At 43.3% G+C, this 18954-nt stretch overlaps 1 protein-coding gene across 1 annotated transcript in view; it reads right to left on the minus strand.

Moving 5' to 3' along the window:
* Positions 1-18954, minus strand: part of Cul1 (cullin 1) — a 191129-nt gene that overhangs the window by 38835 nt on the left and 133340 nt on the right. The window contains exons 13-14 of the mRNA XM_067123913.1: positions 10008-10157; positions 9743-9861 (exon numbers count right to left, since the gene is read on the minus strand). Of these exons, the coding sequence (XP_066980014.1) occupies positions 9743-9861; positions 10008-10157 (269 nt within the window). The remainder of the gene's footprint in view (positions 1-9742; positions 9862-10007; positions 10158-18954) is intronic.

The following is an 18954-nucleotide window of genomic DNA, read 5'->3' on the forward strand; positions in this document are numbered from 1 at the left end:
GATTCGGTTATAAACAAGACAACAGTTTCTCATTCGGTTGTTTATGGCTGTATGCATTTACATGAGTATAACGTTACCAGCAATACTTTTATCATTCTCTTTTACTTTTTTAACTAGAAGATGGGAGAAAGAGATGGAGGAAAAGAAGTTGGTCTATTGTAATTTGGTCTCTCTCGCTGCCTGATTGTACGATACTGCCTGCACCCGCGCTAAATTTAAAAATATTTTATAAATATTGTCGTATCAGTATTAATTGCTTACCCCATTGCAAAATCGAATTATCGTAAGGTGAATTATCGTAACTCGAGCACTACCTGGGTACCTGAGTATTTTAATGACATGAAAATGCAGTAATTGGTGAATATTTCTCAGTGAAAAATACCGCAAATGGGCGAATTTTCACCAAATAATGCATATATGTTCAAATGAGAAATTCGAGAACAGGCCAGTCTCTTGAGACCGCGAATACAAGGGGGGTTAACGGTCTATAACTTACCAAGTAATTATATAGCTAAATCCCACATTGATAGGTGGTGGGATAAACGCACATATTCTGTTCCATTATTTTATTATCAAAATAGTTTAAACATACCACTGAACTGATTAACAGCTCTCAGAGGGCTGGCCTGAAAGTATTCTGTTCCAAAAACAGATATGAGGATGAATTTGCAACATAAAAATCTGTTAGCATTCATAAAATGCTTGTTGCAACCTTATCTGGTAAGAGAGCCACAGTAGATGATTACTGCCTTAGTCTGTGCTCATCATGACCTGTAGCGACTTAGCGGAATAGCAGTGGTAAGTCCCTACTTTTAAGAGGGGGCTTTGGAGTGGAGTCTCCAGAACACCCATAAAGCAACAGAGAAAAAGCTGCCCTTGCCCTGGGCACTGTACCAAAATACAATAGACCAAATAAAATAGTTACCCAGACCAACAACAATAAACATTAAAAACCATCATACCACTATCACAGACTGGTGGGCACTTTGGGTACAAGTACCCTCAAAGGCTCCCCAAAAGAACTTGACACCCAAAAAATTCAAGGCGAAGTAGTTACAGATAGGGTTGCTTCTTATGCTTCCTCCCCAAAACACCGTGCCAGCCACCAACAGACCTAAGTACTGTACTGCAATTTCCATACATTGTTTCAATTTCTTTTAAATAGTGTGAGGCAAAAATGGAATTGCATTTCCAGTATGTTGACTGGGGAATTGCCGAGAAAGACACATTATGCCTAAAGGCATACAATTGAGAATGAGCGTGGGCAGGGATTAGACAGGGACTTGTTCTTAGCTAGGATGCCAAGCACGAAGGTGTAGACAGTAGAAAAACCAATGTGCTTGTCAACAGCCTGCAACTTGCTTACCCTCTTGGCAGTGGCCTAGGCTACTAGAAAGAGTGTCTTCTTGGTCAAATTCTTGAGTGAAATGGTACGAAGAGGTTCAAAAGCAGGACCCGTTAACCATCTAAGTACTACATTCAGGTTCCATGACACAGTCGTCCTTCACCTGTTTAGTAGCCTCGAAAGACTTAATCAAATCCATCGGGTTTTTATTAGAGGACAAGTTCACTCCTCTATGCTTAAAAACTGATCCTAGCATAGACCTGTAGGCCCTAATAGTCAATGGAGAGTTCCTTGGATGTCCTGAGAAAAGGAAGAAAGTTCGCTATTTGGGTTAAAGTGGTTTTAGCAGATGAGATGTTATTGCTGCTGCACCACCTGCAGAAGATAGCCCACTTGGCCTGGTTGACCACTATCACACACTGGTGGGCACTCTGGTTACAAGTACCCCCCAAGGCTCCCCAAAAGAACTTGACACCCAAAAAATTCAAGGTGAACCAACCACTATCACACACTGGTGGGCACTCTGGTTACAAGTACCCCCCAAGGCTCCCCAAAAGAACTTGACACCCAAAAAATTCAAGGTGAAAAAGTTACGGATAGGAAGGGTTGCTTCCTATGCTTCCTCCCCCAACACCAAGCCAGCCACCGACAACAGACCTAAGTACTGCAATTTTCATAAGCTGTTTCAATTTCTTTTAAATAGTGCAAGGCAAAAATGGAATAGCATTTCCAGTATGCTGACTGGAGAATTACTGAGAGTGACATTATGCCTAAAGGCATATAAATTGAGAATGAGCGTGGGCAGGGATTAGAAGGGGACTCGTTCTTAGCTAGGATGCCACGCACGAAGGTGCAGACAGCATCTCCCTTAGAAAAACCAATGTGCTTCTCAACAGCCTGTAACTTGTTTACCCTCTTGGCAGTGGCCAAGGCTACTGGAAAGAGAGTCTTCTTGGTCAAATTCCTGAATGAAATGGTATGGAGAGGCTCAAAGGCAGGACCCGTTAACCATTTAAGTACTACATCTAGGTTCCATGACACAATCATCCTTCACCTGTTTAGTAGCCTCGAAAGACTTAATCAAATCCGTCAGGTCTTTATTAGAGGACAAGTTCACTCCTCTATGCTTAAAAACTGATCCCAGCATAGACCTGTAGGCCCTAATAGTCAATGGAGAGTTCCTTGGAGGTCCTGAGAAAACAGCCACCGACAAAAGACATAAGTACTGCAATTTTCATGTGTTGTTTCAATTTCTTTTAAATAGTGAGGCAAAAATGGAATTGCATTTCCAGTATGTTGACTGGAGAACTGCCAAGAGCGACATATTACGCCTAAAGGCATACAAAGTGGCGTCAGGCTTAATATTGTGCGCTCTCACCTTAAAGGAAGGCAAGGAGTCACCTTCTATTTGAGAGCATGCGCCTCAATGATAAGACTTCTTCTATTTGAGAGTGCACGCCTCAATGATAAGACTTCTAAGAAAAAATGACAGCACAATCTTAGACATGGGTTTCAATGGGTTCTTCACAGAACATCAGAGGTTACTGGCAGTGCCTCTGATCCTTTTCGCCCTGTCTTAGTAATACCTCAGCACCCTCACTAAGCAAAAGACTCTTTCCTCCTCCTCTGGTCCATATCCATGAGGTTTTTAAGTGGCCAAAGCTTCTAGAAAAAGTCTCCTTGGTCATATTCTTGAGTGAAATGGTACGAAGAGGCTCAGGGGCAGGACCTATTAACCATTTAAGTACTATATCCAGGTTCCATGACACAGTCATCCTTCACCTGTTTAGTAGCCTCGAAAGACTTAATCAAATCCGTCAGGTCTTTATTAGAGGACAAGTTCACTCCTCTATGCTTAAAAACTTATCCCAGCATAGACCTGTAGCCCCTAATAGTCAATGGAGTCCCTTGGAGGTCTGAGAAAAGGAAGAAAGTCCACTATTTGGGTTATAATGGTTTTAGCAGACGAAATGTTTTTGCTGCTGCACCACCTGCGGAAGATAGCCCACTTGGCCTGGTAGGGTTGGTAGACTTACGTCTCCATCTAGAAATAGTTTCTACAGCTTGCTTTGAAAAACCCTTCGCTCTGACAAGTCTCCGGACAGTCTGAAGCCTGTCATAGCTAGAGCAGATAGTCCTTGATGGAATTTCCAAAGATGGGGCTGCCTAAGAACACGTGAACTTAAGAGGCAGTAACCTTGGAAGTCCACACGAAGCTTTAGAAGGCCAAAAGGGTGCTATCAGGGTCATCGATACCTTGCTGTGCATCTTGAACTTATTGAGAACACCCCATGTTGAATGGGGGAAGGCATAGAGGTCCAGGTTCAACCAGTCTATCAGCATGGCATCTGTTGCCCATGCCTGAGGGTTCGAGACTGGTGAATAAAATAGAGGAAGATGGTAGTTCTTCAATGTGGCAAACAGGTCCACTGTTGGCCTGCCCCACAACTTCCAGAGACTGTTGCAGATACTCAAATTCAGGGTCCACTCTATCAGGAGGATTTGACCTCGTCGACTTAATCCGTCTGCCAAGACGTTCATCTTCCCTTGGATGAACCTGGTGGTTAATCTGGTCTGCCCAAAAGCAACGTTTTCTTGACAAAGGGGGAACAAGTGGGTTCCGCCTGACCTTGATATAGGAGAGAGCCTGGTGGTTGAATGTACCTCCATGGTTCTGGTCAGATGAATGCTTTGACATTTATGGGCAGCTTCTTTTGCTCCAATGAAGCTTCCAAAACTCAACCCTGGTCTTTCAGGGCCCCAGATTTGGACACTTCTCTAAAAGTCTTTCCCTGGACATCCACCACTGGAGATCCTCCTTTGTCTTGTTCGTAATTGGGAACATCACTGTGTCCAGTTGCTTCCTTCTGTCCCAGCTTGCTTGTAGAGAGAACTAAAGGGGCCTCATATGAAGTCTTCCTAGCTTCACAAACTGTTCCATGGATGAGAAGGTTCCCAGCAGACTCATCTGTTCAGCGAAAGAAGGTCCTGTACTGACTGAAGGCAGGACTCTATCCTCTTTGGGGAGGGATAAGCCCAAAAACTCAGAGAGTTGATCCTCATCCCCAAACATAGAATCTCCTGAGCTGGGGCTAGTTGAGACTTCTCTTGATTTATTAAAAGTCCATGTTCCTCGGCAAGGAGGGGGTATCCTGCAGATCCTTCATGCAATGCTCCTGTGACGGGGAGTGGGGGAGCCAGTCGTCTAGGTATAAGCTTATGTTGATACCTAGGAGATGCAGCTATCTCGTGAAGGGAGAGAGGACTCGCATGAATACCTGTGGGGCAGTGGAGACTAAAACACAGAGAATGAAACTACAAGAATCTGCCCATGAAGACTTACCTCAGGTATTTCCTGGACTCTGGATGTACTGGAATGTGGAAATACGCATCCTGCATGTCGAGTGTTGTCATCCAGTCACCCTGCTGGATGGAGAATAACACTGACTGATTTGTATCCGTTTTGAACTTCATTTGGTCTGCTGTATGTTAGAAGTTCAAAGCACTTACGTTGAGGACAGGTCTCCATCCACCAAATGACTTGGGGACCACGAACAAGCGGTTGTAGAATCCCCTTGAAGTCTGGTCCACCACCAGTTCTATGTGACCCTTTTTCTTAAGAGGGATGTCATTTCCTCTGTGAGAGCTACAAACTTCTCAGAGCCCTCCGAGTAAGCCGTCAATGTGATCGGCAAATTCACAAGAGGAGGGTACTTTAAGAAAGGGATCGAGTAACCCTCTTTAAGAACCTTGACCATCCAAGGTTCCGCACCTCTGGCACTCCATCTCTTCCAGAAGAGGGAGAGTCTGGCCCCATAGGTGCACGAAGAATAGGGGAGTCACTTTTTGGTAGAAGTCTTGGCTGAGGTCCTCTTGATGGACCTTGCAGAGAACCACACCTTGGAGAGGGGCCTCGAGAAACTGTCTGCCCCCTGAAATGGATGCTGCTGCAGATAGACAGATTTAACAGAAAAGGCAGAAAGATCCTTGCGACGCTTCAATGATTGGCAAGCAGGTCTTGGGTTGATTTTTCTGCAAATTGGTGACAATTTCCTTAACCACCGATTGAGGAAACAAATACTGTTTGTCTAAGGGAGAGTACAAAAGCACTGACTTTTGGATAGACATCACTCCTTTCATGGTGAAGGAGTACCACAACTCACTCCTCTTCAATACTCCGATGGCAAAAAGAAAAGCTAATTCATAAGGGCCATCTCTCACTGCTATATCTGCACAGGATAACACACCCGGCCAATCCGCTGACAAGTTGGTCGCTAAAACGTCATGATCTTCAATTTTCATAGCAAGCACTCCTATTGACCGGTCCAGAAAGCTAAACACTTCTAGGACTTTGAATAAGTGGTTCACAAGGTGGTCGAACTCCGAGGAAGCGATGAAAACCTTAGCCAATGAAAATGCTGAATGTCGAGCCGAGTCTATCAGACCTGAGAAGTCACTAGGGAAGAGGCAGCACCCCACAAGGATGGAGCTTCTCCAGTTGAGTAGGAGAGATCTGGCCACCAGTCTTTCAGGGGGAAAGGCAAAGTGGCCTTCCCTTGCTCCCTCTTCACAGACAACCAATCCTCTACCTCGAGCACCCTTCTAGCAGACGAAGAGAGAACCATCTTAGGTAGGTGCGAACTAGAATCAGCTTGGTTTCCCACCAGAAATGTGGAAGCGGGTAACACTGGAGCAGCTGGTTGGATGTGAGAGGGGAAGGTTGTCAAAAAATACCTCATCAGGGAAGCATATGCTGTAGGAGGAGGTTCTTTTACTACTTCCTCCTCCGCTGAAGAAACAGGAGACAACGAAAGGTCTTGAGAAGGCTTATGAGAAGTAGGAGCCTTATGAAGTAAGCCCAGTACGTCTTATAACAGGAGAGGGTGAAGAAGACGAAGGTAGGCACTCACTAGACTTTGGGCGGTCAGTTGCAGCTGAGCCGACCCGAAGCAGGTGCTCGGGGGAGCGAGGCGGGAGCTTTGGAGTCCAAAACAGGTGCTTGGGAGTACAAGACAGGGGCTCAAAGACCGGGAGGTGCTCTGGCGAACAATCTGGTTGCTCATGTGGGTACCAAGAGGATGAGCGTTTCTTAGAAGAGCGTTTATGAGCCGAGTACTGAAGTTCTGCAGGAGAATGCTTGGGCAAATGGCGAACAGGGCTGCACCACGTACTGCAACCCAGTTGTGGGCTAGCAGAAGGGTCTCTAGCACGCTTCAGTGAATAGGGGAGGCCTCTCTACCATGACGTCTCTTCAAGGGATGAGATTCTACCGGGAAGAGCCGAAAACGCCTCTCCTACAGCTGTCAGAACCATGAACCACTGAATCAGATGGGGGGCGACTGCCTATGGGCAAACCCCGCTGACCTCCTTCGGACTTCCAGTATGTCTATTCCCAGGATCAGGGGAGTGTGACAGTGACCTTTGTCTGGGAGCATCAGCAGGACGGACAGCCGCCTCCTCCACTGGCACTTGCTTATTACTCTGCACTTCATCCATTAGAATCTTAAGCAATTCACCCAACTTTGATACAGTATTAACCACAAGATCGAATCTGCAATCAAACTTACTCTCGAGGATGGTTACGGCACCGGGTTCGGAGGCATGAGAGCCAGGAATAGGAGCTGATGGAGAATTATTAGGAGGGCTAAGGATTGGGGATAAAACAAGGGCAGGAGAAGAAGAAATGTTACAGTCAGCAAGTTGAATGTTAGTAACAGGTTCTACACTCTGAGCTCTACTTTCAGCTCTGACAGCCACCTTCCTCTTCCTATCTCTATCTAATTTATCCAAATGAGACCTAAGAACCTTCCATTTCTTCTCATCCCATCCATCACATTCAGCACAAGGAGATCTACTGAACACTCTTGTCCTCTACATTTTGCACAGATCATATGACTATCATAGGTTACTTTGGTCATCTGGGTCTTGCAAGACTCCCTACAGTATCTAATATTTGATGAACTGGAATTGGACATCAAGAAAAAAAATTGCAAAAATCAACTAGTCTAAGCTGAAAAGCTACCAAAATAATCAGTACTTCACCAAATCCTTGGGAAAAGCGAAGAAAAAACCTCAAATTCAACACCAAAACATTCAATGTTGACGTCGAAGCCGGGAGAAAACAAGTGACTATCTCTGTTTTGTTGTACCTATTGTTCCCCGATAGAGGGCAGGATAGTTAGTTACACTATAAACAAACGAATTGCTACCACGAACTTCAAAATTTTAACTGTGGCGCAAGTAGAAAAGTAGAGCTATGTAATTACTTGGTAAGTTACATATATGAAAATAAGTTTTCCACAACTTTGGAGAGCACAGTGAGAATAGCAATTGGCCTGTAGTTACTGCAGTCTGTAGATTTGCCACTCTTTGGAACAGGCACTTGGCTTACACTCACCTGCAAAGATACTACAAAGACAACAATGACAGCAAAGAATACTGACTAGAATTTGCATTAATACTGAAGGGAAGTTTTTTAACCAGACTACCTTATATTTTCAAAACTTATGGTTGGAACATGACCTTAGTTTCAGTAATATTATTGATGAAATGAAAGTGTCAATTTTCTTTAATGAAATAAAAAAACTATCAGAAATTACTGCCTCTTAAAACAAATCGAAAAGATCCACTCAGTAATAACTTTTCATATCTTTATGAAATTAATTTCTATCTCAAGAGTAAACTCTAGAACTTGTATATTAAACTTTTTGGGTCAAGAACACTCATATGACTAAGTGCTTAAAATAATGAATCAAAAGTTCTAGAGATAAGGAAGTTGGGGCCATATGCAGGATCCATCAACTTTCCAAAATGCATTTACATAGTGGAGGGGACATTTTTCCATCAAATAACGTTAATGTTTATTCTTTGATGGATAAGCTTCAGCTGTACTCAAATTCATTATATATAATTACTGAGTAGTCTTATGGCTAATTTTATATTTGTGAAATGAATAAGATGACCAATCTTAAACATTTTTTATTTAATCAAGGATTTCCATGAACACCTATATAACTGCCCTGTCAAATGGGTATGGGTTCTTTGTTACACTGTCCGTATCTTCTCTCACTAAGCAAGTGAAAATTGGGACAACAATGTAAAAGTTCAACAGCTCACAGGTGGGAATAGACCAAGGAAAAGGATACGTACAAGGCAGAAAAGAATGCAACTCTGGTTCAAAGGTGAATGCCGAGAACCTTTCACACTACCTACGATATGATACGATACACATGGTATACAACAGGATGTAACCCAAAAGGGATCTATCGATTCTAAATCTAATAATAAATGACACTGAATGTAATGAAGTTGGAGCACAAACAGGTCCAGAAGTGGCAATAACCCAAATTTTTATAAAAATCTAAAAATAGAAATTCACTATCCTGAACTCCACGAAATACCTGAATCACTGTTAAAAAAACTAAGGGCATTAAAAAAAGCTATATAATGCTGTAGCAGATGTCAATAAACTAAAGAACATTTAGGTAAAATATCTAACTACAATCGACCCCCCGGTATTTGTGGGCATGCGTACCACTAACATCCGCAAATACTTAAAATCCCTCTAAAAATGCTTAAGCTGCCTATTTTGATAGTTCAAAACACCAAAAAACCCTCTAAAAATGCTTATACCTGAATATTTTTACAGTTTTATCACAAAAAGTGCATTTGGTCAATGAAGTGATATGAACATACAGTAATTTGTGAATATTTCTCTAAGAAAAATACAGTGAATAGGGAAATTTTCGCGAATAATGTGTATACAGTAAACACCCTATATTTGCGGGGGGTGCAGTACAAAAACGTCTAAAAATGCTTATACACGAGTATTTTAATAGTTTTATCACAAAAAGTGCATTTAGTCATGAAAATATGAAAATATAGTACTTAGTGAATATTTCTCAGTGAAAATTACTGTGAATGGGCGAATTTTCCGCAAATAATGAGTATATACATTCCACAGAGAAATCCGGGAATAGGTGAAGCTGAGAATCCTGAACCGTGAATAGGCGGGGTGCACTGTACGGTAAAATAATATCTAAGTTGCTTTTACTTGTTAACAAGCAATTTTCTAGATATTCAAGACTGAAGTTGTTTAACCTGGGCATATCTCTCAAGTCTAAATGTTGACTAATCCAGATACACTCTAAGGCCAAAACATACCAGACTTACATTCCACTTTGGCATTGTACAGCTCATCCCTTCCAACTTTCGCGCCCTGTGATAACCCATTTTTCACTGGGCCAAACTTGACCACTGCTTAATTTCTTAATGGCAAAGTTATGAGCAATCAATACAACTTGGAGACAACATTTGTAAAAAAAAAAAAAAAAAAAAAAAAAAGTACATCAGGAATATACCATACACGGAGTAGTTATGGCAAAAGGTTACACTAACCTATTTTTAAAGCAATTAGTGACGATTTCTCCCTTCGACAAATGGAATAACCAGTTGAGCTTACGACCACTGTGTTGGCTGGAGTAAAAGGTTGTGAACCTTGACACACTTCGTTCCAGCTGTTGGGAAAACAAAGTGCTTAAATAATAAAAATAACCCAAGAAATAACTGTACACACAGACAGAAAAATAAGTCTTTTAAAGCATTAATTGAATGAATTCCAGAAATGTTTATATACTTAGCAATGCATACAATATTTTGTTACCTCATGAGGGAGTGTGAAAGTTTGAGATTGTTGGAAAGGCCAGGAACCCGATGAAAGTACTTGTATCGAGAAGTCCAAATCTAATGGCTCATTACTACTTGCTAAATGTTTTCTAAACTGATCATTTAGATCTTTAGAAACACCAATATCCTGAAAAAATATGATTAACAATAAAAACATGACACTGGTCTTCATTATTATAATTATAATAGTCATTATTAATTAATTTATCCAGACAACTGAGCTGGTTTATTAAACTCTCACAGGGCAGGTCCAATGGATTTATCTTGGGTTTATATTTTACTAATTAAATTATATCTTCTTAAAAATGTTATAAGTGGGTTAATATAAAAATTATAAGAGGGTCTGCAGAATTTCTTTTTATCCTAAACTTAATACTGTTGATTATATTTACAACATTAACATGTGCATCAGACATTATACCTCAGGAGTTTCCTATTTGACTTATATCTATGTGATGATCTTTAATCTTTTAATCACTTAATTTTTTTTTTACTTTTTTGTACAACAAAACTGCTGCAGTCTTAGGAGAATTAGGAACCTACTGATGAGGATCATTTATCTTTCTTTACCACTTTATAGCATGATTGATAATACGTTCGGCATGTCTTATGCTTAACACAAAATTCCCCTTGCAAATATAACTTTTGATTCTAAATGGCTGTTGACCTGATGTCACTTATTGCTGGCATAAAGAGAGTGCTTCTAAGAACAATTCCCTCCAGAACTATGTTTTTGAGTGGGAAAGTCAGAGTGAGATTTTTGTAGAAACAAAATAAAAATGTGTATGATAAAATTGTTTGGATACTTACCTAATGTAAGCTATCTTGTATCTTTGCAGCACTAAGAGAGATCAGCATTCAAAATAAACAATAGAATACTGCCTGGCTGACCCTGATGTGGACTCTTTGTAATCACCTGTTTCCCCATGAATTGGTGTTAGAATGTTTGTGTTCTTATCAGAAGTTTTCATGACCACCTACTAAGACATGAGGAGATGAGAGGGTTTCCACCTTAACAGTAGATGAGTATCCAAACAGCTTTATCATAAAAATTTTTATTACAGTCACCACCCTACTTACGAACATTCAAGTTAAGAATATTTAGGGATATGAACAGACAAGGTAAAAAGTTAAAATTGTGTCTGGCACTTCCATTGCCACCCCTAAGTTCAAAATTTTGTTCTGCGCACCTATTCTGCCTAGTAAGAATTTTTGCTGCAGAAGGAAGAAGAACCTGTTCCATTAACCCCTTCCCTGATTATCCTGAGTGTTCTCATGATTAACTACCATGTATTCTTACAATCAAGAGAATACTACTGCGCATTTCAGGGCCATGTCTAATAGATTTTCATCAATAAAATCTTACCAAAGCATCAGATATGGATCGTATTTTGGAAATAACTATTTGAAGCCACAGCCTAATTGGCAAAAATATGCAGTGATGTCTAATGTGGATAAGCTAAATTTATTAAGCACCCAGAGAGGCGCTAGTTGTGACGTAAACTATGACATCAGACATAATAGCAAGGTTCCCAGTAGTATGATAATGATCGTAGAAACACAAATATTTGAATCTCTTGTACAATATGCAATACCTTGAGTAAGATATGCGATAATTATTGATATTGGAAGGTAATATACTATAAGTGGATTGGTGGATTAGAAAATTTAGGGCATAGCCCAAGCGCTTCGACTATGAGTTACGAGTATCTTTCAGCACTACAATGTAGTTATGATTAAATGAAATGTATATATAATAAACGATGTAAAAGAAATAATCAAAATAACTGAACCCCGAACGAATGAGTAACTTCAAATCCCTAAAAGAATAAATAAATAAAACCGGGAATACATAGACTCACTGATAACCACTCAACAATCCTACAACAAACATTACTGTAGTGTCAGTTTCAAGTAAGTGAATCAAGCGTATAGAAGCAACAAAACTGACACAGAAGCACAAAAAACAAAATAATGAAGGGGGAGTAGTGTGCTATGCCAAGCACTGTGGATTTATTATGGGACTGATCATGCATTAAGGAAGTTAAGGTTAGAACACTTGTGTTGTTATATGCGATGGATTCCAGTTCAAGAGGTAGTTTCTGCAATTGGGATTGAGAAAGCTAGAGGAATCCCCTACTTTCACGCATTCACTGGATGTGACATCATGTCTGCCTTCCGTGGGAAAGCGAAGAAATCAGCATGGAAGACTTGGAATGTATTTGATGATATTACTGAAACATTCATCAGTCTCAGCCAGCATCCAACATTGATTCGTGATCTTGACATGCAGAGGCTGGAAAGATTCGTTGTCCTCATGTACGACAGATCAAGTGCTGCCACTGCTGTGGACGAAGCAAGACTAGATCTGTTTGCCCGCAAGCAGAGGCTGCACAACTCAATTCCACCAACAAAGGCAGCCCTCAGAGAACATGCAAAGCGTGCAGCCTACCAGGCTGGGATCATCTGGGGCCAGGCAACCCACTGTAATCCACACATGAGCAGTCCAGCTGAATGGGGGTGGACACAGAAAGGAGAAGCATGGCAGATACACTGGACAACACTACCACCAACTGCAGCAAGCTGTCAAGAATTGATGAAGTGCTTCTGTAAGAAGGTTTGCAAAGGAAGATGCAAGTGCTCTCCGGCAGAGCTTCCCTGCACATCACTCTGCAGCTGCATATGTGAACAGTAGCAGATCGAGAAACAGCAGCATAGTATGCTAACTTTGAGTAAGTAAGTATAGCTTAGTTTTACCAGACCACTGAGCTGATTAACAGCTCTCCTAGCTGCATTAGACTTATTTTTACGTGGCTAAGAACAGTTACTTAGCACGGGATACAGCTTATTGTGGAATCAAACAGAGAAATAATTTCTATAGAAATAAATTCCTCTAACTCTTCATCAGCCGGGCCGGTGGAATCGAACTCCGCCCATCGAATGACGGTCTAGCTCAAAATCGGCCAACAAAGGGCTATGCTAACTTTGAAAATGTACTAGGTGGGACAAAACTTATGTAAAGAAAGACAAACATCTTGGTGGTCATCTTGAGAAATATGTCTCAGAGTGCTTTTTAAACAGGAAAATATAGTTCAGCAGGCTTCAAAACACAGGAATCCACACTTAGATCATGCAAATCAGACAGCTACAAATATTTCTAAGCAAAACATCTACTTCGGGTGGTTATTTTGGTGGCCATCTTCAAAATGGCCGCCATCTTGGATTTTCAATTGGCCAATCGGGCAGATTTGATCAGCATCCTTGGAGAACAATTATGCCAAATTTGATGCTTGTATTATCATTTGCACGATTCTTCTAAAAAATTACTCTTATCTGCCCCATTTACATAATTATCGTTAGTATGACTAAATTGTTTTCAACAGTTACAACCAGCCTGGATTTTTAATGAAAATGAATATTAACATTAACAAAAAATAAAGGTTGCTGTGAGCGCAACCATAACTAGGTATTTAGATTTTTTCAACTGGCTGGCCTCGCATAGATAAAAGTTGATTTCATTAATATGGAATTATTCCTTGAATAGGCTATTTATTATGAAGATAAGCCAACAGTATATAAGGCAAAAATGGTTTTATTACCTTTATTACCACTTTATTTCGTAACGTGAATCTTTTCATGCATGTCGGTGGTTATCGCACCGAGGCCAGACTAGCCTACTGGTAAACATCACTTAGAATTCGAGGTTTGATTTTTAGAATGGTAGTATATGACGACCCCCAATTTTTAGGGGTGAATTTTATGATTTAAAGGTCATCTTGTACACGGAAATATACAGTACCTAACAAGCAGACAATAAAATATGATATTTTAATGACAAATAAGTTTATTCATACTTACCTGGCAGTATATATATGGCTGTATTCTCTGATAGTCCGACAGAATTTCAAAACTTACGACACACGCAGTGGGAGATCAGGTGGTTAGTACCCATTCCCGCCGCTGGGAGGTGGGTATCAGGAACCATTCCCATTTTCTATTCAGATTTTCTAGTGCCACTGTCTCTTGAGGGGAGGTGGGCGGGCACTATGAATATATATATCTGCCAGGTAAGTATGAACAAACTTTATTTTATCATTAAAATATCATTTTGTTCATGAGACTTACCTGTCAGATATATATATAGCTGAATACCACCATTGGAGGTGGGTACAGACAGAATAGGATTTAGGAAACACAATACATGTAGGTGATTGACACCTTGGTTCCTTACCTGTTAGCATAGCTGACTTCGTGATTACTGTCACCCAAGTCCGCTTCTGCTTTACTAGAGTCTCCAGCTGGTGAGTTCTAGATGATCTGTCAACGGGGGCGTGACCACGATGTGACTAGACCATACTGACCATACAATGAGGGCAAACGAAGTAAAAACAACACCTGACCAAGCCTAACTAAGTTAGGATAGCAAAACTAAAGCTAAAGAGTGGGAAGTCCGCCTCTGGCAGTCGACCCAACAACCATAAAAAAACACTTCCTAACCATTTTCTATACGATAGGATGTGTGTCACTCCCTGCCCCCAGGATTGTATCTGCAGAAACGTATGGTCCTAGCGAGCAGCAGTTCTCGCATGTCATCTTCACATCTCTCAGGTAGTGTGAAGCTTAACACAGAGTTGCTACGCCAAAATGTGGCACCCAGAATGTTACTGAGTGTCATATTCTTCTGAAAAAGCCACTGAAGTTGCAACCGCCCTCACCTCGTGAGCATTGACTTTCAGAAGTTTAAAATCAGTGTCTTGACAGCATAAATGGGCTTCTCTAATCGTGTTCCTCAGGAAGAACGCCAGTGCATTCTTCGACAGAGGTAAGTCCGGTCTCTTCACTGAACACCATAGATTGTCCGAGGGGCCTCGACTTTCCTTCGTTTTGTCCAAGTAGACCTTGAGAGCCCTGACAGGGCACAGGATTCTCTCTGGCTCTTGACCCAGAATCTCAGCCATACCCTTAATTTCGAAGCTCTTGGGCCAAGGGTTAGACGGGTTCGTTTTTGCTAAAAAGTAGGACAAAGTACAAACTGCATTATGCCCTTTAAGCCTATATGCTTACTGAAGGCTTGAAGTTCGCTAACCCTCTTCGAGTGTCGCTAGAGCGGTTAGGAAAATAGCCTTTCTGGTAATGTTCCTCAATGTCGCAGAATGGAGAGGCTCGAAAGGACTGGATATCAGGAACCGTAACACCACATCTAAGTTCCAAGAAGGAGTCCTTTGCTGAGGCAACTTCGTGGTTTCAATGACTTTAATAGATCCTGAAGGTCTTTGTTGTTAGTCAGGTCCAGGTTTCTATGCTTAAAACGGCTGATAGCATACTCCTATATCCCTTGATAGTCGGGACCGCTAGTTTGACTTCACTCCTCAGAAACAAGAGGAAGTCGGCTATCTGACTCACAGAGGTCGTGGTAGAGGAAATGCCTTCTTCCTGACCATCTCCTGAACACGGTCCACTTTGATTGGTACAAATTACTGTTAGAGAATCTTCTGGCTCTGGCAATAGCTCTCGCCACTGATCTTGAAAAACCTCTCGCTCTGGCCAGCTTCTCGATAGTCTAAATGCAGTCAGACTCAGAGCGGGGAGGTTTTTGTGGTACCTCTCAAAGTGGGGCTGTCCGAGTAGATCGACTCTCATGGGCAGTGTTCTCGGGAAGTCCACTAGGAAGGACAAAACCTCTGTGAACCACTCCTTGAAGGCCAAAACGGGCGATCAACGCCATCCTTGCCCCTTCCGACGACGCAAACTTCCTGATGACTTCTCCGAGGATTTTGAACGGGGGAAAGGCATAAACGTCCATCCCGTCCAATCCCAGAGAAGAGCATCTACTGAGATCGCTCCTGGATCAAGTACAGGGGAGCAGTAAAGAGGAAGCCTCTTCGTCTTGGAAGTCGCGAAGAGATCCACCAAGGGACGCCCCCATAGCCTCCACAGTCCCTGACAAACCTCTTGGTGCAGGGTCCACTCGGTCGGCAGCAGTTGTTGTTGCCGACTTAGAAGATCCGCACGGACGTTCTCCACACCTGCAAGGAACCTTGTGAGGATCGTAATATTCCGGGCCTGTGCCCCCCACAGCAGGATGTCCTTTGCTAAAGCGAACAGGGACCGAGAGTGAGTTCCTCCCTGTTTCTTAAGGTATGCCAGGGCCATGGTGTTGTCCGAGTTGATCTATACTACTCGGTTTGTGACTCGTCCCTCGAAGAAAAGTAGGGCCATCTGAATCGCCCCCAATTGTTTGAGATTTATGTGCCAGGACACTTGTTCCCCTCCAGGTGCCCGACACTTCTTCCCCAGTGTTGCTCCCCATCCCGATGTGGGCGCGTGGAAAACAACACTGGGTCAGGGTTCTGAAGGTTGAGAGAAACGCCTTCTGCCAACTTTGAGGGATCGAGCCACCACCTTAGGTGATCCTTCACCTTTGGCGAGATCTTCAGAGAAACTTCCAGATCCTCCTTGTCCTGCCAGTTCTCTGCAAGGAAGAACTGAAGTGGTCTGAAACGTAGTCTCCCCAGGGAAACAAACTTCTCCAGCGATGAAATGGTCCCCAGCAGACTCATCCATTCCCTCACCGAGCATGTTTCTTTCCCTAGGAAGGCTGAAACTTTGTCTAAGCACTGTTGCTGTCTTTCTTGTGATGGAAAAGCTCGAAAAGCCACTGAATCCATCTGAATCCCCAGATAAACGATGGACTGAGTCGGGTCAGATGGGACTTTTCGAAATTCACCAGAAGTCCTAGGGACTTCGTCAAATCCAACATCGTGTGAAGGTCCTCCAGACACCTCGAATCGACAAGGCCTGAATGAGCCAATCGTCCAAATAAAGAGAGACTCTTATCCCTGCAAGGTGAAGCCATCTCGCCACATTCCTCATTAACACCGTGAAGACCATAGGGGCTGTGCTTAGCCCGAAGCAGAGAGCCCTGAATTGATATACCTGTCCCCGCAGGACAAACCTCAGGTACTTCCTTGATAGAGGATGTATAGGGACGTGAAAGTAGGCGTCCTGGAGATCCAGAGAAACCATCCAGTCGCCTGGTCTTAAGGCTCCTATAACCGACTGGGACGTCTCCATTTTGAACTTCTCTTTCAGAACGAAATGGTTCAACCTGCTGACGTCCAGGACTGGTCTCCATCCTCCTGACTGCTTCGGGACCAGGAACAACCTGTTGTAGAAGCCCGGGGATTGTAAATCTGAGACCTGTTCCACAGCTCTCTTCTCGAGCATCTGCTCGAGCAGGTCAAAAAGAATCTGCTGCTTCTCCTGCTGATAGGAAGGCGACAGATCCTTGGGCTTCGTGCACAACGGAGGTAAGACGAGGAATGGGATTTTGTATCCCTTTTCGATGACTTCGAGGGACCAGTTGTCCGCCCCTCTCTCTCTCCAGGCTCTTGCAAAGGAAAGAAGCCTGGCTCCAACAGGTGACTGGAGGTCCACAGAGTCACTTCTTGCCCCTAGGTTTGGAAGGGGTTCTACCTCTGGAGAGACCTCTTCCTTGAGAGGACGATCTCGAAGAAGCTCCTCCACGAAAGGGCTTCTGTATCTTGGAAGCCTGCCCAAGGGAAGAAGTCGAAGGGACTGCTGGACGTCTAGAAGACTGGGCCAGGAGGTCTTGAGTAGCCTTCTCTTGCAAAGTGGCGGCAGTATCCTTGACTAAGGACTGGGGAAAAAGATGGCTAGACATCGGGCAAACAGCAACTCTGCCCTCTGTGAAGGAGAGACCGACTTGGCAGTGAAGTTGCAGTATAAGGCTCTCTTTTTAAAAGCCCCGTGCAGAAGTGGGCAGCCAGCTCTTGAGCCATCCCTGACAGCCTTGTCCATGCAAGCTAGGGACGCTGAATAAGTCTCCCAGACTAATGGAGTCAGGGCTTTGAGCCTGCAAGTCCAGGACTCCCAGGCACCAGTCCAGAAAGTTGAAAACTTCCATTGTTCTGAAGAGACCTTTCAGATGGTGATCAGTTTCAGACAACGTCCAGGAAACCTTCGCTGACGAAAGGAAAGACCTCCTAGGAGCGTCCACAAGGATGGCGAAGTCTCCTTGGGAAGAGGAAGGAACTCTCAAACCAACATCCTCTCCCGTCTCGTACCAAATCCCCGCTTTCCCACTCAATCTTGACGGAGGCAGGGCGAAAGAAGTCTTGTACTGGGCCTTCCTGAGTCCATCCACTCCTGAACTTTCTTAAAGGCCCTCTTCAGAGAGACGTGGCCATCTTCACAAAACCTGAAGTCTTCTGTGATTTTGATGAGGTTAACTGCGGAGGAGGGCAAGGAGCAGAGGGTTGAAACTTGTCCCCAAACAAGTCCTTCAGCAAACGTGTCAAGACCTGGTAATCGGAAGAAGCTGATGAAGTCGAGGACTGTTCCTCAACTGCAGGTTCCGATGCACACTGACAGCTCTCCTTCTTCAACTGGAGCAACCAAGAGATTGGAGAAACTCCGGGAGGTCTAAGCCCTTGCAGTCCAACTCGCAAAAGGGACTTCTGCTTGGAAGAAGTCCGAGAGGGGTCGAAAATCTCGGCAAGAAGCGTCTTGACGAGCGTCCTGACGAGGTCGAGCAGCAAGGGGAGCGTCTTGCCGAGCAGCATGAGGAGCAGCATGAGGAGCGTCATGCTTAGCAGCATGAGAAGCGTCATGGCGAGAAAAAAGCAGAGCGCCAGAACGAGGGGCGTCAAGCCTAGCAGCATGGAAAGCGTCAGCAAGAGGGAACTGGCGATCCCTGCTGAGACCAGTAAAGCGCTGAGCCAAAGGACTTCTAGAGGGTGGCGAAGCATGAGAAGAAGACGAACGCGGAGAAGGAGAAGGGGACAGTTTGGACCTCTTGATCGGCAGTCAGGAATCCTTCCGACAACGACACAGATCTGTCTCCTTCTGGGCCGTTAACGAAGCCAACTGCACGCTGCATGTCTAGCAGAAGCTTCCGAGTA

This window comes from Macrobrachium rosenbergii, chromosome 21 (assembly GCF_040412425.1).
Source record: "Macrobrachium rosenbergii isolate ZJJX-2024 chromosome 21, ASM4041242v1, whole genome shotgun sequence".
NCBI classification, from domain to species: Eukaryota; Metazoa; Arthropoda; class Malacostraca; order Decapoda; family Palaemonidae; genus Macrobrachium; species Macrobrachium rosenbergii.